This window comes from Myotis brandtii, unplaced genomic scaffold, assembly GCF_000412655.1.
Source record: "Myotis brandtii unplaced genomic scaffold, ASM41265v1 scaffold46, whole genome shotgun sequence".
NCBI lineage: Eukaryota > Metazoa > Chordata > Mammalia > Chiroptera > Vespertilionidae > Myotis > Myotis brandtii.
This window is the reverse complement of record NW_005367587.1, coordinates 6869805-6892215: the sequence shown is the minus strand read 5'-3', so window position 1 is coordinate 6892215 and position 22411 is coordinate 6869805. Positions and strand designations below refer to the sequence as shown.

General features: G+C 34.7%; 1 protein-coding gene across 1 annotated transcript in view; it reads left to right on the top strand.

Annotated features, from left to right (window-relative positions):
- The window catches only part of IQCB1 (IQ motif containing B1), a 41102-nt gene that overhangs the window by 6970 nt on the left and 11721 nt on the right, over nucleotides 1-22411 (top strand). The window contains exons 5-10 of the mRNA XM_005875369.2: nucleotides 1946-2075; nucleotides 4518-4611; nucleotides 7893-7992; nucleotides 11825-12003; nucleotides 14200-14309; nucleotides 14808-14917. Of these exons, the coding sequence (XP_005875431.1) occupies nucleotides 1946-2075; nucleotides 4518-4611; nucleotides 7893-7992; nucleotides 11825-12003; nucleotides 14200-14309; nucleotides 14808-14917 (723 nt within the window). The remainder of the gene's footprint in view (nucleotides 1-1945; nucleotides 2076-4517; nucleotides 4612-7892; nucleotides 7993-11824; nucleotides 12004-14199; nucleotides 14310-14807; nucleotides 14918-22411) is intronic.

The following is a 22411-nucleotide window of genomic DNA, read 5'->3' as shown; positions in this document are numbered from 1 at the left end:
TTTTTCATCACAAATATATATATATGTGAATATTTCACTGTCTAAAATTTTGCTCCATAAGCTCTATGAAGATGGTGATCATGTCTTTTGCTCACCATTGAATTCCAAGTGCCAGTAGACTCTTTACTGACTGAGAATTATAGGAAGAAATGAAAATATTAAGGCACTGGCTCTATACTGAAAAAACTTACCATAGAGATGGGTGTCACAGTCATGTGAATTTATTGTACAAGGCAGAGTGAAATAGGTGCTGAAATGAAAGGCATAAGCAAAGGTAGTATAGGAGAACAGAAACTATTCATTTCACTTTGTATTGATTTAGCTATCTCAACGGTGTATTTCATTAGGTAATCCCAATCCTGTCAATAATATTTAGAAGCAGCATTTACTGGTCTACTGCCATGCTAAAAATTTAGAGAAAAGAGATCGAAATCTTTTATTTTGAAAGAGTTGATAAAATAAACCAGATGTTCTCAGTGTCTAAGCCACCTCCAAATTAACTAACTGAACGTGTGCTTTACTAAGTGAATTTAGCTTTTGAAACTGCTTACTCCTACTTTGTTATTAGGTGAAAGACAGATTCAACGTATAAACACCGCGGTATACTTAGTACTTTTTTTATACTTTGATTTTCAAGATTATTTACATAAGTAAATAAAGCTCTATGTCTTTGTTTTGATTAGATGTGTAAGCTCATGACAATATTGGTTGATCTGGGCTCTCTTGAGTGGAATCCAATGTTTGTGAATATTTAAAAAAACACTAGAGGCTCGGTGCACGAAATTTGTGCACCAGCAGCGGGCGGGGGGGGGTGTCCCTCAGCCCAGCCTGCATCCTCTCACAATCCGGGACTGCTGGCTCCCAACCGCCTGCCTGCCTGATTGCCCCTAATCACTTCCGCCTGCCAACCTGATCACCCCCTAACCACTCCCCTGCCGGCCCGAAAGTCCCCAGCTGCCCTTCCCTGCCGGCCCGGTTGCCCCCAACTGCCCTCCCCTACAGGCCTGGTCACCCCTAACTGCCCTCCCTGTTGGCCAACTTGTGGTGGCCATCTTTTAACCACATGGGGGTGGCCATCTTGTGTGAGGGTGTGACAATCAATTTACATATTACCTCTTTATTATATAGGATGATTTTATTTGTTAATGTTCTCAGTAAAAATAGGTATTCTTAAATAAGTAACTTTAGGAGCCAAACAGAAACTGATACATATGAGCATTAGTCTATTGACTTTAGGACTTGATGTGCAAACCCAAAAACAAAACAGATACATAGAGCATTAGCCAGTTAAGTTTTTAGCATAATCTGTATGTAGTCACTATTGCTGATCACTGTCTGCATATGTTGTGGAAAAGCCTCAGATAGCAGTACTTATTCATGATACGTATAGAGACCATGCTTGAGTTTCCTCTTCTGATGTAAGGAATATGCAGTCAAATATTTTGCAGCTTTTAGGAAATTAGCTCTATTAGAAAGTTGAATTGGTATAAAATTAGAGTATTTGATTTTCTAATCTGTCCCTTGCAGACTAATCTCATCCTGGGTATTTTTTCAGCTATTTGATGTCTAAAATGTATCCGTTAACACAAATGATATTAACAAATTAGACTATCAGGGTATCCAATTCTTTTAGAATGTTTGTAGTCCATTCACTGAAAACTTACCTCATTGTTCTTTAATGTGAGTCAAGTGCATTTTGTTTCCTGAAGAGTTGACAAATAGGTTTTTAGGACACATGAGTCCTGGCTCTAAGTATAGGCAAAGCCCGCATGACTTTTCTAGAAAGTTGTTAAATAATTTTCCAGCAAAAGTTCTTTATTGGCTTGACAATTAAAGGAAGATACTAAAAATTCTTATTAAGGCACAGTGTCTATAGAAGCTTTAGCATTCAATTGAAATTTATAATTTACCCAACCTGAGTCACAAACTTGTGCTCTTATTTCAGCCATTGCTGTGTGGGCTTAGAGCCAGGAGAAGATGCAGAGGAATTTTACAATGAATTACTTCCATCAGCTGCAGAAAATTTTCTGATTTTGGGAAGGCAATTGCAAACATGTTTCATCAACGCAGCTAAGGTATATGTGTTTATTTAGTGCTTTGTGTTTTGTATCCAAAACAGTTAAATTCTTGAGAAGATGTCCCACGTTATTTTTCAAATGTACAATATTTGGCTGAATGTACAATTAGAATAGTAAATTCAAATATTTTTAAAGTAACAACCAAAAAAAATGTCTACATTAAAAAAGTTTTAAATGCTGGCTGAAGCATACTGTTTGACTTTTTGAAGGATCTGCCTTACTATGCAACTTTGAACAGCACCTGTAGACATTTATTTCCATAGCAGTTTCCTAAAACATACCTTCTACTTAAAAAACAGTAGAGGAAAGTGTTGTTCTCTAGCCCCAAGGCTTTTCTCAATAACTCTAATGGTGAAGCAAAATAAAAGTGAACCTTCTGTTAGATCTTTCAAATCTTCTCTAGTCAAAATATTTCAACCTTAACATAGGGTAATATCAATCCAACAAGTATTTCTTGGATGAATTGTACTAGATGCTATATGTACTTTTTTTCTGACCCATGGAATTAAGAATTTGGAATTAAGCCCTGGCCCAGGTGGTTGGAGCATTTTCCTGTACACCAAAAGATCTTGGGTTTGATCCCCAGTCGGGGTACGTACGGGAGACAACTGATCGATGATTCTCTCTCACATCAATGTTTCTGTCTCTCTCTAAAATCCATAAAAAAAGGAAATCCTCAGGTGAGGATTAAAATAATAATAATAATAAAAGAATTTAGAATTAATTTTAATAAATTTAGAAGTATATTGCTTAATTTCCAAATATTTGAGGATTTTCTTGATGTTTTATAACTGTTATCCATTTCTTAATTCTGACATGGTCAGATAACACACTGTACATTTAAATCCTTTGAAATGTTTTCAGACTTGTTTTATGGCCTCCATATGTTTTTATCTTGGTGAGTATTTCTTTATAAGCAGTCCTTGCTTTGCACATTGCTATCTCAATTGAAACACACATATCAGAGCCATGTAAAAGTTTAAATATGCACAAGTTTCATTTAACATGATACCATGCAAAAGCAAGCACTCCCTGCATACCTGAATATGAATTCTGCAGTTGTTTGTGTAATGTTTCATTAGTGTCAATTACATCAGTTTGGTTGTAGAATATATAAGGAATCATAGGTCTGTAATGCTGTAACTCCTTTATGTTGGAAGAGTTCTTGGTTATATGGACATTTGAGTCTACTGCTACATTAGAGATTGAACAGATTCACAACTTTTGTGAATTATGAAGCTATATAAGTCATCATGAGATATTAAGTTTTATTTGAGATGCTTTGAGAATATAAGGAATAGATACAGTCTTGTACTTCAAAAGAAACCTCTCAGGCTAGTAAAATAGTCAAGCTCTTTAGATATTTCTTGTAGAAAACCTAAGGCAAATCTATTATTAATTTAAAAAACAAGAAATAAAAAGTTACATAAGTGAAATTGAATGACATGGACAACATATTGTGGTTTGAGTGTAAGACTCATTGTTGGCATAGAATTTAACTTAGTAGTGGAGAATATGCCTTCTTTGTAATAGGTTACAAATTCCACTTCTAGAATTTCCACTGCCATTTTTGAGGGATGCTAGCACTAAATCAGTATTTGCAAATTTGCTAGATTTCATTTTATTCAGGTCAATTAAAGTGGCATGAACTATGGACATTTTGTTGGACTTGATTTCTTTTTCTGGCTAGGCCACAGACTAATTCTTATGTCTTATCTAATCTAGAATAATTTTCACCCTGTATTTCAGAAAAGAAGCAGCTAGGAAAATTGTCATGTATCTATTGATTTTACATTTGCTAATTGTAAGAGTCATTTTTAGATATTGAGTGTATAGTGGAGAGCTAAATAACATGGTCTCTACCCTCATGGAGTCGAAGAATAGACGCTGCAACTGAAATACACTATTAATAATGCTTTACATGCTGACACCTACATTTGCATATTGTGATTTTCAGCGTTGGGTGTATAACCAAGTCATCCATCTAACTTTGTAAAAATACAATGTCCAGACTTTACCTTTGGAGATTTAGAATTACTGTGTTTGCACCAATGCCTGTGCATGGTATATTTAAAAAGCTCCAGAGGTGTTGAGAAATCCTAGTGTAACCACTTCCAGTTTTTATACTACTTTCATTGTCTTATTTAATCTTAGGGTAACAACCATGTCTAGTAAGTAGAGTAGCCTATAAGCTACTCTTTTTTATAAACTAAAAAGGAAAGGCTTCAAGATGACATACCTCATGAATAACTGTTAGATCCAGACAGCAGGTCCCCTAACTCCTCAGAAATCAATTCATTCTCTCTCTCTCTCTCTCTCTCTCTCTCTCTCCCCCCCCCCCTCTCCCTCCCTCTCTCTCTCTCTCTTTCTCTCTCTCTTTTTCTCTCAAAGCAATTACAGAAAAGTAACTTGGTTTTTTTGGTTTGTGTGTGTGTTAAGGGTGAAGAAAAAGATGAATTACTACACTTTTTCCACATTGTGACTGATTCTCTCTTCTGGCTTGTGGGAGGCCATGTTCAACTTATCCAAAATGGTAAGAGAAAAGATATTTAATGTAACTGATAGTCATTATAAAGTCATATGCTAACAGTTTGGGTTTTTTTCTAAAAATACATACTTCGTTAACTATAAGCATAACCATAATTAAAAGAAACCATGTTGAAATAACCCCACATATAAGAAAATAAAAGTCCATTTGAACATTCCAGCTTTAAAGAGCCAACATTGACAATGTGAATATATTAAGGGGAAAATTGCTAAAATATAACTTTCTCCTTAGCTTTTTCTATTTAGCAAATCCAAGATAAGAATTAATAATAATTTTAATAATTTAGAGAGGAAATTTTTTTTTAAGTTTCAATGATTACAGTTGTATTTGAGATTTAGCATGAGAGAAATCCCTATGTACATAGACTACTTATGTAAGGGTAAGGTTTTAAAGTTATTTTATAGGCTATTTCTACACTTACATTGAGAAATATAAATATATGTTAGTGTTATATTTTCTTATGACGGAGAAAGTAATCCTTAATTATAATTATGGGAGCATTTTTCTATTTTGAAAGATAAATGGAACAATGTAGAAACATTCATTTATTTTAGAAATTAAAATTTAAATTGAATTTTTATTTTTCTCTTAGAATTATTCATACAAATAATTTAAAGAGTCAAATAGTTCTGTAAGGATTATTAAACAAAAAATACCATCCCTGGTTCTCATGCTTCACTTCATGTCCCATTTTCCCAAGGCAATTATTTTCAGTTTATATGACTAACTAGAGGCCTGGTGCACAAAATTCATGCATGGGGTGGGGGGGGGTGTCCCTCAGCCCAGCCTGCACCCTCTCGCAATTCGGGATTCCTTGGGTAGGGTCCCTAGGTCTGGCCGTCAATCAGGGCCTATGGGGGCTTTCCTTCCCCTGGCTGCCAGCAGCTGGCCCTGCCACTGCCACTGCTTGCCATCTGTGCGGCACTGCCCCCCCACTCCCCTACCACCGATCGCCTCCCTCTGCGGGCGACAGGTGTGGGGTGCGATCACTTGGATGGCCTGGGCCTCCCTCTGAAGGGTGATCGCTGGCTGGCCCCACACACCCACCACAGCATCACTGGCCAGTGGCCTGGGCCTCCCTCTGTGGGACGATCAATCATGGGGCCCCCAGATCGATCGCCCCACAGAGGGAGGCCCCACCCACCTGCTACAGCGCTGCCAGTCCCGTGGCCTGGGCGTCCCTCTGCGGGGCCATCGATCGTGGGGCAATGGCAGGGCTCCCGACCAATCACATCGCACTCGCCTTGGCTGGCAGCATGGCAGCATGGTCGTCCAGAAGGTCATCTGGATGTTATTCTGCTGTTTGGTCATTTGGTTGATTTGCATATTATGCTTTTATTATTATAGATATTCTTGGTAGTTATATTTCTGTAGAGCTAAGGAATATGCTTAGATACTTCCTTTTTTCGAAAACACATTATTCGTTTCCCATTATGGAACAAATACTATTATAAAGTTTCCAATTTAAAGAAATATTTTGCAAAAAATATAAAGTACTTAGTTTCATTATAGTGGGATGTAAAATACCTCATAAAAAGAGAGACAGCAAGAGAGAGAATACTTGCATAATTTAAAACATATGCCACATATCCTTTAAAAATAATAACTAACAAAAATGACAATATTCTTCAGATCATCTGTAGATTTAAAATATCAATAGAGTATATATTAAAACTAAATTAAGCAATTGTGAAATCTATATGCAAAAAATAAGTGGGTACAAAATTGGAGTATCCAGTAACCTTTTCTCTCTAAAAAGAACCAGCTGCTTCGAGAAATGGCTGACTGCAGATCCAAAATAGAAAATATGCAAAGTAAACCTGAAATATCTGGAATACCAGATAGGAAAGGTGCAATCAAAATGTATTTGGGATTTTGTGAGAAGGACTCAGGAGCCAACATAAGGAGGCTTATATTAGTCAAAAATGGTAAATTTGAATGGTAATCAGAATAATAACTACAGTAGATTGAAACAGCAAATACTATGAGACTATTTTTTAAAATTACCATTACAGTCCGATAGGGAATCAGTTCATTTTGGTAAATGGAGACTCCAGCATTTATCTTGCCTTTTCTTACATATTGATGAGAAATTTCTCTCTGTAAAAGTAATCTAACCAATAAGTGAAAAAGAAATAATGGAATAGCGCTATTTTGCAACCCTTGGTGGATTAGTAAATTTAGAAATTAATCATCCACCACTGTCAACATCTTAAAAGGATAATTATAGTGAATTCAAAGTTAATTAAAAAGTTAATAAAACATCTTTACGTAGATAAAAATGAAATGTTATACTTATCCCAGCTACTTAGAAGAACTTTTTTACTATGAAAGTAATGGAATATAAGAAGCCTTAGAAATATTTTATAGTAGTGGACCTGTTTTCTGAAGTTTTTAAACATTTAAAAAATTGGTTTCTAGTGAAATACTGAAATATTATACTACATATAAATAGACATGAAGAACAGTAGTCAGCATGTGAAAGAAATCAAATATGTTCCTTCAAGAAATAGAGAAAAGGAGTAAGTTGTTTTGTAGAAACTAGGGGAGTGTTAACAGAACTTCCTTGCCATATACCTGATCCCACTTTAGTTAAAATTCTGATTACTTAGCAGAGAAGGGAATAGAAACTAACATTTACTCGGAAACCACCCTGTTCTTCAACATTCTACAGTAGCCTGTGAGACAACTGTTATTTCTAGTTTTACAGGTGAAGAAATGAATGTTCTGAGAGGTTAAACAATTTGCAGTAAGCATCCAATGCCAAGTCTTCATAACTGGCTGCTGAGAGCCTAAAAATTATTAACCAATAAAAGCAAATGTTGTTTTGTAATGATTTTTATTATTATTTAAAACAAAATGTTAGCAAACTTGATACATTTTATAACAATTAAATTTTTTAAGGATGTGATTATAGTTATCTGTGCCATTTCCATGTTCTCCCTTCATAAGACATTTGATTTTATTTGCTGAAATTCACTATTAGAAAAGAGATTCAAATTTAGGATATATTTTATTTTTCATTTAAGGGGAGCTAAGAGATTCTTAGCTTGGTATTGATGGTTGCTCTCTGACTATTTATAATAACTGTCCATAAAAATGGAATGACTTAATTATAGTTTTTAAGCTGCCTATGTTAAAATCTTTATTTTACATAGACAGGAAGTTTAGCAGAAATAGTCATGCTTTGATTTGGTTTTGAAAGGACCAAATTGTATCAACATAGAATCTTTGTTTTAATTTTTCTTTTTTCCCTCTTACTTTAGTACTACAAAGTGATCATTTCTTGCACTTACTGCAAACTGATAATGTTCAAATAGGATCTACAGTCATGAATATGGTACAGAACATACTACAGATCAACAGGTGACTTGGTTTTACAAAATACTTATAATTTTTTATTTTTGATAAGCAGCATTACCAATTTTATTCCAATTTTACTGAAATCAATTGCAAATGGAGTGTACATGTCACTTATTACCATTGTCTTTCAGAAAAAAAAGAATATAAAATAAGATACTGGAAATTTATTATTGAATTGATATCTTATCTGAGAGCTTAAGATTTTATACCAAATCTCACACTTAGTGAAGAAAAATTACTGTCATTTCTGAAGAAAAGTTTTGGTATCATAATAACCATTATACCTAGTATATGTATATATGTATGTATATGGCAAATGAGCATGTGAAAAGATGGTTAGCAACATTAGTAATTAGGAAGATGTCACTACACACTTGTTAAGTGACTAAAATTTAAAACATTGACTTACCTAAGTGTTAGAGATATGGAAGAACTCATTCACTGTTGGTCGGAGTGGTAAAATATGCATTCACTTTGGAAAATGATATGGCAGTTTTTTTAACAAACATACGCATCTATATTATCTATCAATACACTGCCTAAGAAAAATGAAGCATATGTTCATACAAAGACTTGTACACAAATGTTCATAGCATCTTTATCTGTAATAGCCAAAGACTAGAAACAACCCAAATGTCTACTACAAGTGAATAAACGTGTATCCATACAATTGATTACTATTCAGCAATAAATGAACTTTTTATGCATGTGGTAACACAGATGAATATCAAAATAATTGTGCTCAGCGAAAAAAAAAACAGGCCAAAATACATTCTGTATGTTTTCATTTGTATAAAATTCTAGAAAATGTAAACTAATTTTTAGTGACAAAATACATCAGTGATTGCACACCCCTAGAAAATCACATACTCCTGAATGAGGTGAGTATAAAGACACCCAGTAATCCCCTTTAGAGTATTTCTAAGTTTCAGATAATTTTCATGACATCTGCAAGATAAGGTTGTTAGTGTAATGAAGGAAATACCAAAGGATAAAATTCCTTTTGTATTAAGTATATGATAATTGAATTCCTATAGCATTTTTGTCTTCATGTTTGGAGATAGGTGCCAGGGAGGGCAAAGAGAAAAGGACTACAGTGGAACATGGGGAAACTTTGGTGGGGGGGAGTTGATATGTTCATTAGATAGACTGATAGATTGATTTTTGTTTTTTTCCATAGATTTTAGAAAGGGGAGGGTGAGAGAGGAGAGAGCGAGCGAGCCACATTGATTGGTTGCCTCAGGCATATGCTCCAACTGGGGTGGGGAACCTGCTACCCAGGTACGTGCCCTTGACCAAAATCGGACCCAGGACCTTTTGATTTGCAGGCTGATGCTTTAACCACTGAGCCATGCCAGCCACGGTCATGTTCATTATCTTGATTATTATGGTGGTGAAACAAGTCACAATTTATCAAATTATACACTCTAAATATTTGCAGTTTGTGGTATATCAATTAAACTTTAATGAAGCTGTTAAATCAGCAGGATTTGGTGACGTTTTGATATGGGACACAATAAAAGATGCATTCAGGTATGACACCAGTATGACAAAGTTTTGGTGTCATATTGGGTAATTAGACAGTGGTATAACCTAAACAGAGAATATAAGGAGTTGGTGTAGGGAGACTGATGACAGATTCAGTGTGAATTATGTTAAACACAAGATAGATATACTCATCAGGCAGTGAAATGAGTGTCCATGTAAAGACTTGTACACAAAGTGTGTTTTTTAATTTCAAGATGTTTATTTTCTGTTAATTTCTTATTTAAATAAAGAATTGCCATTTATTCCTCAAGTTTATAAAAGTCAGAGAAAAATACTACATACTAATAAAACCATGTCTTTCTTTTAGCTATCATTGTATTTAAATATTGTATTCTAAGTACAAGATTCCAATATAATGTTATAATAAATAGCATAGATTCAATTATTTTTAACTCATTCAGATTTCTTTTCCATTTAGTGGCATTTCAGGTAGTCAGGGTGGCAAACTTGTTTTTCAGGGTTGTTTTTTCAATTACAGTTTACATTCAATATTCTGTATTAGTTTCAGATGTATAGCATAGCAGTTAGACAATAATTTACAGAGTGGTCCGCCCAATATTTCAAATACTTACCTGGCCCCATAGTTATTATGATATTATTGACTATATTTCCTATGTTGTACTTTACATCTCTGTGACTGTTTTGTAGCTGCCAATTGGTACTTCTTAATCTCTTCACCTTTTCTCCCAGGCCCCCAGACCTCCTCCCCTTTATCAACCATCAGTCTGTATCTATGAGTCTCGTTCAATTTTGTTTATTATTTTGTTTTTTAGAGTCCACATATAAGCGAAATCATATGATATTTGTCTTTCTCTGGCTTGTTTCACTTAGCATAATACCTTCGAGTTTCATCCATGCTCTTGTAAAAGGTAGTATTTCATTCTTTTTTATGGCCGAGTAGTATTCCATTGTGTACCCAAATGTTTATAGCAGCTTTATTTGTAATGGCCAAAAACAAGACGACTCAAATGTCCATTGACAAGTAAATAGATAAACTGTGACCTCTGGAAGAAATCTGGTACATTTACGAGTAATCAGCCTACAAATGATGTTAAAAGCATGAGAGAAGATAAATAAGCTCAGTGGGAAATATGAATAGAGTGAGAAAGGAAATTGGTTGAAAATAAAATCCTGGGGAATAACTTTTATACTGGGGAAGGAGATCCAATAAAGAAGACTGAGAAAGAATGGTCAGAAGTCTCTGGGTGGAGCATGGAGGAGGAACCAGAAGAAAATTGTATCACAGAAGTTGAACTGGTAGAGAGTACCAGGTACAACCCTCACTTTTTCTACTGCACAAAAGTCATTTATGGTGTTATTGAATAAGAATCTTTTGCTCTCAGGTAAGCATCATTGCCATTATCTTCTACAAAGCAACTTCTCCTTTTAAGAATTACAAAATATCCTAATTAATAGTGCGTAGATAGCCAAACAAAGGTGCACATCCCTAGAAAATCATATACTCCTTAGAGGTGAGTAAAAGGATCCCCAGTAATCCCTTTCGCCTTTTGACTATTTCTAAGTGTCAGATAATTTTTCATGACATCAGTACTGCAAGATTAGGTTTTTAGTGTAATGAAATACCAAAAGAACAATAAAGTTCTTTCTATAGAAAGTGATAATTGAATTCCTATCGCATTTTTGTTTTCATGCATCACTAAGCTGCTTTCTCTTATTGTAGTCTTGAAGCTTTTGAATCATCTGTTTAATATATTGCACATTTATCTTTACTCCACAAGTTGATTGTAAGTTTTTCTGAGGAGGGGCCTTTGGCCACTTTGTATTACCTATTTTTACCTAGCATGGTGCCTTATACACAGTATGAATTCAATAAATATTAATTGATTTATTGTGCTGCATTCTTGGGACTAAGGTATACATTTTTTTATATATACATTTTAAAAAAAATAGTTACCCTCTGCTCGGTCGCGTGGCTCAGTGGTTGAGTGTCGACCTATGAACCAAGAAGTCACGGTTCGTTTCACGGTCAGGGCACATGCCTGGGTTGTGGGCTGGGTCCCCAGTGGGGGCATGCAGGAGTCAGCAGATCAGTGATTCTCTTTCATCATTGATGTTTCTGTCTGTCTCTCCCTCTCTCTTTTTCTCTGAAATATATATGTGTGTGTGTGTGTGTGTGTGTGTTTTATATATATATTTTTTAATGGTTACTTTCTTGGATCAGGCCACAGCCAGGCATCAAGTTGCTGAACAATTTATATTTAATTTGTTGTGATATCTATGTATCAATTAGTAATTGTACATTTTTATTTTTTATTTATTCTATTAGTGGTGATTTACTCAGAATAGAAGCAAAAACCCTGCATTCAATTTTAGATGAAGTTATTTTCAAGCTTTTATCAACTCCTAGTCCAGTCCTAAGAAGTACTGCTACAAAGCTCCTACTGTTGATGGCAGAATCCCATCAGGAAATTTTGATTTTACTAAGACTAAGTGCCTGCTACAAAGGTAGTACATATGTTCTTTCTTTTCTTGAGTTTTGAAAAAATAACATTGATGGTTTATGGAAAACAATTCCTGTGTTTTGAAAAAGTCTCTAACTGAAATGTGCAGATAAAACCCTATCACAACAGGTAACCAGTTCAGGAAAAAGTCTTTATATAATCAAGCTATCTTCATGTCTTAACAGATAGCATATGGTACATTGTTGATGAATGAATATTTCATCATCTTTTACAATGAATATTTACTTCCTTCTGACAAAAAGGTTGTGTATAGAATATACCATATAGTGACATAAAATTATGACCAAAAAGATTGGTGACCTTTTACCAGCTTTACTGGAGAAAATAAATCTGTGCCTGAGAGATTGACAGCCCTTTTGATATTTATATCAATTAATAATTACACTTCAACTCCCTCACTGTCTTTCCTCAAAAACAAAACATCTCCCTCCCTTTTAATCAAATGTGTATGTGAATAAAAAGTCAGAAAATTTAAGGCGGAAAGGACTCAGTATATTACCCTTCCCAGATAGTAGCTTTCATTTAATTGAACATTTACTATGTGTCAGATACTACTCTACATTATATGCTTTAAAATATTTAATCCTCATAACCTTATGAGATATTTACTCTTATCCTTATTTGATAGCAGTGGGAACAGAGACATGGAAAATTTATTCAAGATCACACAGTGTTGTTTTTTCAATTGCCAAATGAAGTTATATGTTAGTTTTGTTTTATTTCTTTGCTAGCCAGAGCCATTAATTTATTATTCTTATTCAACATGGTGAGGAAATGGGTTCTAGTTTATTAAATATACCTGTTTATTCAGGGTTATATTATGTGTAAATTTTAAAATTTTAGAATACAATGTGATGGATTTAATACCAAAACTATTACAATGGCCTTTTATAATTCTTGATAGCACTTTAGTAACTTGTCTTGCACTAGACATTACTGTGAACATTGTAATTATCTTGTGTTAAAGGGACAGAGAGGGAGAGAAATTGCCAGTAATAAAACCCTCTAGTTGATTTTGTGCCAGGTGTATGTACATTTTTAAAATCTGTAATTTCTATAGATTTCTTCTATAGAAATGCGACTGTTACAACAGTTCATTATAAAGGAATTTCACCTTAACAATTCTCCTCCCTTTCTTTTCTCAATAGTAGAACTTATCCAGTTTCTTCAAAATATTTTTCAATTATTATTATTGCTGAGAACATCACTCTTAAAGAGAATATAAATCATGAAAAGATTCATATAGTGGCTTCCCCAATTGTGCACTCCAAAGCCATTGTAGCTTACTTATTTATTTTGAATACATACGTTATAATACATCATTTTAACATGCCTTGGAAATTATACTTACTTTGTACCTCATACTACTATGTTTTATTTTGGATGAAAATGCAGTATTATACTGTTATAGCACTTCTATAATATTTGCTCAGGAAGCTATTGATTTGCCCCAAGTTATTTGTATTACTGTATACTGTATTACTTAATAATAACTTTAATAATGATAAATAGGTCAGCCAGCATGGCTCAGTGATTGAGTGTCGACCCATGAACCAGGAGGCCACGGTTCGATTCCTGGTCAGGGCACATGCCCGGTTGCAGGCTCAATCCCCAGTGGGGGTGGGGGTGTGCAGGAGGCAGCCAATTAGTGATTCTCTCCCATCATTGATGTTTCTATCTGTCTCTCCCTCTCCTCTCTGAAATCAACAAAAATATATATACAGATACATATTTTTAAATAGGTAAAAAATAATAATGACAAATAGCCTGCTTAAGTGTTTCCACTGGGTAGGTATTACAAAGTATGTATTCATTATCTTTTTAAAAATGTTTTAGTCTAAGGTATTTATGTTAAAACAGAAAATAAGTTGTGTATCTCTACTCTTTGACTTACCACAATGATTCCAGTCCCCCTTTTTGATTAAAGAGATTGACTAGACATATTTTGCATCAGATCGTACAAGAACTGTTAGGACACAGAGCACATAATTCTTAGGACAGAGGAGTATCCTAAATATCTCAATCTAGAAGTCTTTGAGAGAAGGAAAAAGAAAAACCATGTGATTAATCTTGTGTTCATTTGTTTCTAAATTAGCCTTTTTAACCTTAAATTAATACTGATTAGATAACAAAATCATATCTTATTATTAATAGTTGTATCTTTGTTATTCCATTTCAGGACTCAGAAGTCTACTAAATAAGCAAAAGCCGGGGATAGAGTTTCGTCATGAATTTAGACAGCTCATTAGCCTTTTAAGCCCGAAGGTCTATCAGGAAGTACAAGAGCAGGTATTAAATTATAAAAATGTGCAATTATAAAAACTATTTGCTAACATTTCAATAAACACTTTAGTTTCAAAATATTGGAGTGATAGCCTCTTAAATCTTTTATTTTGCTCTCCCCCTTTTTTAAGTTATTTCTAAGATCCAGAGTAGCCATAGTTTGATGGGAAAAAGGGTTACTTATGGATTGATTTTAGTACCTTGAATCTTTGAATAAGCTGTCAAGCAAAGAAGATAAAATGGTTAAATAAGCAGAACTATGAAATACTTGAAGCTCATCAGACTATATCTTGAATACATTCTATATATTGCCTAAGTGAGCCTAACATACCTCCTTTGGGAGGTCAGGTTTAATATTCGTAGGTCTTCCCTGTCATGGGCCTATGAAAATGTTGCCTCCTGCCCAACTTATTAATGCTTCCCCAGGGCTGATAATTTAAGAGGTAAACTTCTAAAAAAAAGTCTTTTTTAGAGATATCTCTAAATTCTGGCATTTAATTTCAGAAACTACATCAAGCAGCATGCTTGATTCAAGCTTATTGGAAGGGTTTCCAAACTAGGAAGAGATTAAAGAAGCTTCCGTCTGCTGTGATTACTTTGCAGAGGAATTTCAGGTAAAAAATTTTGGTGAGAGGAATGTTGATCTGAGAAGGCTACATATATCTTATTAGAGTACAGCTGAGTGAAAACAGGATTTTTGGGTTTTGGGATTTTCTTCAATTTTCTAATCTGTTTCTTTTATTCTTACTTTTCATTGTTCTGTAAATTTCTGAGTTACAGCACTGTAGTAACCAGATGTGCATTCAAGCAAAGGACATAAAGTAAAACAAGAATATAATGTAACAGATACAGCCTTACTCACTTAAGAAGTGTTTGTTGGCCAAGTCTACAGAGGGAGCCAGTGATGGTCAATTACCTTTTCGAACCCTTAAAACCAAAAATTGCCATAATTGTTTATATGTAATTATGATTAGAACATGTGTGTGTATTTAAGTATGTTAACCTGATCTTCCTAAGTAAAGAGGGCATGGATAGATATGGTTATTGTGATATGACATAATCTGTCATTTATCTCTATTTCAAGTGGACTAAAAATGAAATACTGAAGACATAGCCCAGTTTTTGATGTGACTAACCCATCCAGATTCTTAGTGGCAATAAAAAGAGCACAAACACGCAAATTACTTAGCTCCCAGGTCATTTATGATACAGTTGAGCCTTCTCAGAGTGATTTCTCAGGCAGCCTAACTTAAATTTTAGTTTACTAAAGTGAAACTTGCATGTTCCAGAAGTCAATGTGTCTTTTTTTTAAAAAAAAACTGAAACTATTCTTTGAATAACTGCAGCTGCATTTCTCAGTTTTAAAAATATTTTAAAATAGTGAACTAAAATTTAGCTTTAAGTTAGACTGCATGACAGACGCATTCTTTATCATAAATAACTTTTTCATAAGATCATCTAAGGCTCATGTGTGTGTGAGTGAGCACACTTTTCATTGCCTGTAACAGTCTGGATGGGTTAGTGGCAAGTATTAAAGCTATTGTGGCTAACTGTATCCCTTAGTAGACATTCTTTTTATTGATGAAGGTTTCCTTTAAAGAAGAGTTAAAGATAGAATATTAATATTGGGCATGAGTTTTGTTGGTAGCAAAAAAAGGCATTAATTCTTTAAACATATTTAAATTGCCAAATATAAGCCAGAGGCTTTACTAGATATTGGAGAGCTGAATAGACTTGAGTTTGAATCTCACCTCAGCAACTTATGGGCTGAAGACCTTAGACAAATTGCCCCACTTCTCTCAGCCTGAAATTTTCCATGTATAAAATGAGGATAATTGCTTGTGTACCTCACATGATTAATGTAATTTTTTTTTTTTTGGTATAGTACCTGACATTTAGAAAATGGTAGGGATAATACATATGGCACATTTTTTGCCCTTGAAGATTTGCAAATCTAGTTAATTAAATAGTCCTCATGAGAGGCAAGTATACTCCATTCCAGCATTGCTCAACGTTTATTGTCTTACCTAAAAGCTCCTTTTGAATTTTTAAAAAGGATTTCTTTGGTCATGTAAATTAGGGAAATGATGAATGCTTTGAGAGACACTGTGTATATATTCTTCTGTTCAGGAGCTGAGATTTCTTAGTATAGTCTTCCTCCTGTAGTATATTCATTATTTATGGATTCTACCTGCTATTAACCTCAGCTATTATCCTCTTACATTTAAAGGTACTCTTTACATAGATTCAGATATTTAATGTTTACTCTCACAGTAATTGCCAAATATGCCAGATTACTTTCTCTTGCATTATTAAAGAACAGAAGTATGTCTATGGAATCTAATTCATAATAAATTGTTTTAAAATAGAAATTCCATTGCTTTATGTAACCAGACCAGATTGGTTATAAATATTTTCATTAAAAGAATTTAGCTTTTAGCCGAAACCGGTTTGGCTCAGTGGATAGAGCGTCGGCCTGCGGACTGAAAGGTCCCAGGTTCGATTCCGGTCAAGGGCATGTACCTGGGTTGCGGGCACATCCCCAGTAGGAGATGTGCAGGAGGCAGCTGATCGATGTTTCTATCTCATCGATGTTTCTAACTCTCTATCTCTCTCCCTTCCTCTCTGTAAAAAATCAATGAAATATATTTTAAAAAAAAAAGAATTTAGCTTTTAAGCCAAAATTATTTAAATCTCACATTATAATGAATTTGTTTCCAGTATTTTGGATTTGAAGTTTTAGGATGGAGTGTGGTATAGTTTTAGCCTTTAGGTTCTATTTAATTTTTTTTTAATTTTGTTTTATTGCTTAATCTATTTAATTTTTTAATTTCAAGTTTGCTTCAAGCTTCAGCAGCTTTCCTCCTCTTTTAGTTGTAACAGTTTATGCAAATTTCTCTTGCTTCCTTTATAGCTGGGCTTTCTGCAAAGGATATTTCTGTCCCTTTGTGGTTAGGTCATTATCTCATATTCATTTCCCCCTTTCATGTTTTTTTGGAAGGAGAGACTGCCCACCACTCACAGTTATGGAATTATGGGCCCTGATGCATCAGAGCTCTTTAGATTCAGCAAGAGGCACTTTTTCTTAGTCACCTTTTGCTAAAGTACTTTCTTGGAGGATTTTTTCTTGTTGTTTTTACTAAATGATTTTTTGAAAGAGAGAGAAACATTGATTTGTTGTTCCACTTATTTATGCATTCATTGGTTGATTTTTTTTTTTTTCCAAAAATATGAGTAAAATTTATTGGGTGTTCAGGATATGCCAGATACACTGCTAAGTACTTTGAAAGTACTTAAATCATTTAGTCTTCAGATACATTGGTTGATTCTTGTATGTGCTCTAACTGGGGGGGTCAAATCCACAACCTTGGCGTATCAGGCAGATGCTTCAACCAATTGAACTACCCAGCCAAGGCTTTTTGTTTAATTTAATCATTTTTCATGGTCAGAAACTTGATTTTCTGTTAAGTACTCTTTTCCTCAGCATTGTTTTCTGTAGCAACTTACAGCTGCTCCAGTTAACTTTATGAAACTTCACAATTTACCTACTTCTATTATGGAGTTGCTGATATTTATGTATTTTAATTATATATCTTTGACCTTGTAGGAAAATAAAACAGTTTTTTCCTCTACCCATCTTAGGTTCATTGGCTGGAGCCCTGAAAATTAGACTAACAGAAAAAAACAACAACACATTAACAGGATAAAAGAGTTTATTTACTTGTGCAGTGCATATCACGCAGAAGAAACCTCACATGATAAATAACTCAAAGGGTTGGCTAGAATTTGGGCTAATATACATTCTAACAAAGATTAGTACATTTTGAAAGAAATGGTGGGTACAAAGAAAGGAGATTTAGGCTTCCAAGGGCAGCAAACTGTCAGAAGGTAAATATATTGGGGAAATGAATGGAAGATAGGGGTTATTTGTGCAGATTCATCTTATTCATGGCCATAAAACTTCTTTGGGATAGAGGGATTTGTGGCACTCCTCATTTCTCAGACCTTTTTGCTTTTAATTGGATAAGGAAAGCTCTGGAACGTCTTTTTTTGCATATGTTGATTCTCATTTGCTTCTAACTCAATCTTCATACCAAAGTGGCATATTCTGCTACCTTTTTTAAAAAAAAATTGTTGACACTATTACAAATGTCCCCCATTACACTCATGTCTGTGTCCATGGGCTATGCATATATGTTCTTTGGCTAATCTCTTCACCTTCTTTTATCTAGCATCTCCCACTCCACTGCCTGCTAACATATTCTGCTAACTTTTAACTAACCCTTGAAATAGCTCCTTAAGGGAATAATTGTTTCTCTTCTCCGTTAGGACAGTAGTACCAAGCAGGTAGCAATTACTCAGAAAAAAATGTTTGTTGGGTAAAGGAAAAGGGCCCATCAACTGCTTTGCCCATTAATTCATATGGTACTCCACAGGTTCATACTATTTCACAACAAAGGAATTCTTAGAGAATTTCTGATGTCTTGTCAGCAGGTAGTTTGGTCAATTCCCTCTTCTATGGCAAAGATTCATGTTTGTTAAATATACATCATGGAATGCATTTAATTAATTAGAGAATATGATATCTAATCAGTCATTTCATTTTCAGAAGTGCTATACAAATGCCAGATGGTCATATGCCTACTAAACCAGTTAATAATGTTTAAATATTTGAGTGATAAGTGATTATAGACACTCTTACCCACTAAAATGTTACTAAGGGGGGAAACATTAAAAATCCTAATAAATATTTTTAAATGTGAAATTACAGTATATGAATCCAGAAACACGTATTTACCATCTTTACTCATAATTTCAATCACCAAACCTCACTTTTCTACTGTCTTACTGGTTTATATTTTACTTTCACCTGCATGCTTCATAGTCTTCCAGGTTTGCCATATTTCATAGCCTGTATGCCTAAGCTGTTTATCAAACCCAGGTTTTTTTGACATATCAAATGTCCTAGTGATGCAGTTTTAATGATTACTATGTTTAGTATATTAAAGTTAATAGTAATGCAAACTAGGTGTTTATAATCAGTTCAGTTATAAACAAGTGGTTTTTTGTTTTGTTCATCAATTTGAAAGGCGATGCTGTTTAGAGCCTGTTCTCTTTTACCCTCTATAAGCAGGTAAGGGGGAAACACCCTTATCTACATGTTGTACAGGCACACCTTTTGGAGGGAAGGTCCATAGGAGAGGCTTGCTTCCATCAGCTAGTGGGAAGGAAAGGGAAAGGTTTTTACTTAATCTAACTATCAGGAGGAGCAAAAGATATGTACTTAGAACTAGTCAACTCACCCTACAACCTCTCTAGAACATCTTCTCTTTTGGCACTCACGTACTTGAGGTCTTTTCTACCTTTGATAATAAGGAAAGAAAGACTATGCTTTGTTTTTTAATTTTTTTTAAAATTCTTTATTGTTGAAAGTATTACATATGTCTCCTTTCCCCCCCATTTACCTCTCCCAGCCCTCTCCCGCCTCCCAGCACAGGTCCTCACCCTCTATTGTCTGCATCCATTGGTTATGCTTATATGCATGCATACAAGTCTTTTGGTTGATCTCTTACTCGCCCCCCCCCCCTTCCTTGCCTTCCCTCATGAATTTATTGAGGTGATATTGGTTAATAAAATTGTATAGGTCTCAAGTATACAATTCTATAATACATCATCTTTGTATTGTATTGTGTGTTCACCCAAACTCAAGTCTTCTTTTATCACCATTTATCCCCTCTTTACCCTCTTCTAGCTCCCTTCACCCCCTTTTCCCTCTGGTTACACAGTACTGTTGTCTGTGTCTATGAGTTTTTGTTTGCTTTTATTTTGTTTATTTTTCTTAATCCTTTCACCTTTTTCATCCAGCTCCCCTCTGACAGCTGTTTGTTCTCTGTATCTATGATTTCTCTTTCTATTTTGTTAGTTTATTTTGCTCATTAGATTCCACATATAACCGAAATCATATGGTACTTGTCTTTCTCTGACTGGCTTATTTCACCAAGCATATACTCTCCAGGTCCATCCATGCTGTAGCAAAAGGTAAGATTTTATTCTTTTTTATAGCCTAGTAGTAGTCCACTGTGTAAGTGTACCACAGTTTTTTTATTCACTCATCTATTAATGGGGACTTCAGCTGCTTCCAAATCTTGGTTATTGTAAATGAACATAGGGCTGTATGTATTCTTTCAAATTAGTGTTTTGTGTTTCTTTGGATATATTCCCACAAGTGGAATTGCTGAGTCATTAGCAGTTCTATTTTTATATTTTTAATTTTTTGAGTTAATGCCATAGTGCCGTGGTCGGCAAACTGCATCTCGCGAGCCACATGCGGCTCTTTGGCGCCTAGAGTGTGGCTCTTCCACAAAATACCACATGCGGGTGCGCACATACAGTGTGACTGAAACTTCGTGGCCCATGCACAGAAGTCGGTATTTTGTGGAAGAGCCACACTCAAGGGGCCAAAGAGCTGCATGTGGCTCACGAGCCGCAGTTTGCCGACCACTGCCATAGTGTATTCCACAGTGGCTGCACCAATCTGCATTCCCACCAACAATTAAATCTATCTGGTCTAGTGTGTCATTTAAGCTACTGTTCTTGTGTTTTTGTCTGGAATATCTATCCATTGATGTCAGTGGGGCGTTAAAATCCCCTACTATGACTGTGTTTTTGTCAGTCTCTCCCTTTATGTCCATCAAGATTTGCTTTATATATTTAGGCGCTTCTATATTGGGTGCATATATGTTTACAAGTGTTACATTCTCTTATTGGATGGATGCTTTAGTATTATTTAATGTCCTGTTTGTCTCTTCTTTATAAACTTTGTTTTGAAGTCTGTTTTGTCTGATATAAGTATTGCTTTTCTTTGGTTTCCTTTTGCATGAAATATCTATTTCCATCTTTTTACTTTCAGTCAGTGAGTTTGAGATACCATACTCTTCAGGGGGGACTTTTGCAACTAAGATATTCTGAACCACTGCACATGGGCATGGGGGCCAGACCTTTTCCATGTCTCTGCTCCTCTTACTGGTTTCTATGTGGCTTCTGTAATGTAATTCCTTGATTATAATACTTATGTTCAGCTAGTCTTCAGTTGGATATTCAGATTGCTTGCTCTATAATTTAGCAGTAAATCTGGTTTGGTGTAGGGAGGAGGTGAGTGTAGCTTCCAATTACTCTGCAGCAATCTTGGAATTATAAGAAAGATATTTTGAAACAAATAAACTCTCAACTTTGGCCTAAGTGTAAAACCAAAGAGAACAAATTGTAATAAGTAGCAGTTAACCCTTTGTAGGCCATAAGCGTCTATAGACACAGTGGGGATGGTTTCCATTTTGGACTCGTGGCAGTTAACTGGTTAAGAAGCAACTGATCATTGATTCTCTCTCATCATTGATGTTTCTATCTCTGTCCCTCTCCTCTGAAATCAATAAAAATATATATTAAAAAAGATATAAATGGAAAAAAAAACAAAACATGCATGAAATGTTATCAAAATTATTTTCTGAGTTTTCTTCTCTACTTTAAAATACTTTCTTTTAAAGTTGTCTTATACTTATTTGTTTTTGCTTTTTCACAAGAAATTGAGTTAAAAATAATTATAACTGTCTCTACACCATTATGAAATCTGCCTTTTAATACTACAGAGCTATGGCCAAGTTGACTACATTTGTTGGCAATTTAATTATAAGAAAGCAAATGCTCTTGAGTGAGATTCATGCAAATTAAATCTATATAGATAAAATAAATAATGCGTTCTGCTTCTCTTTTATCCTCTTTGATTTTTTTTTTTAATTAAATCTTTATTGTTCATTATTACATTTTGGTTCCTCTTTTTTCCCACCATAACTCCCCTCCACCCAGTTCCCACCCCACCCTCCGCCCTCACTCCCCACCCACTGTCCTCATCCATAGGTGCACGATTTTTGTCCAGTCTCTTCCCACACCCCTTTCCCCCCCACAAGGATAGTCAGTCCATTCCCTTTCTATGTCCCTGATTCTATTATAATCACCAGTTCATACTGTTCATCAGATTATTTATTCACTTGATTTTTAGATTCACTTGTTGATAGATGTGTATTTGTTGTTCATAATTTGTATCTTTGCCTTTT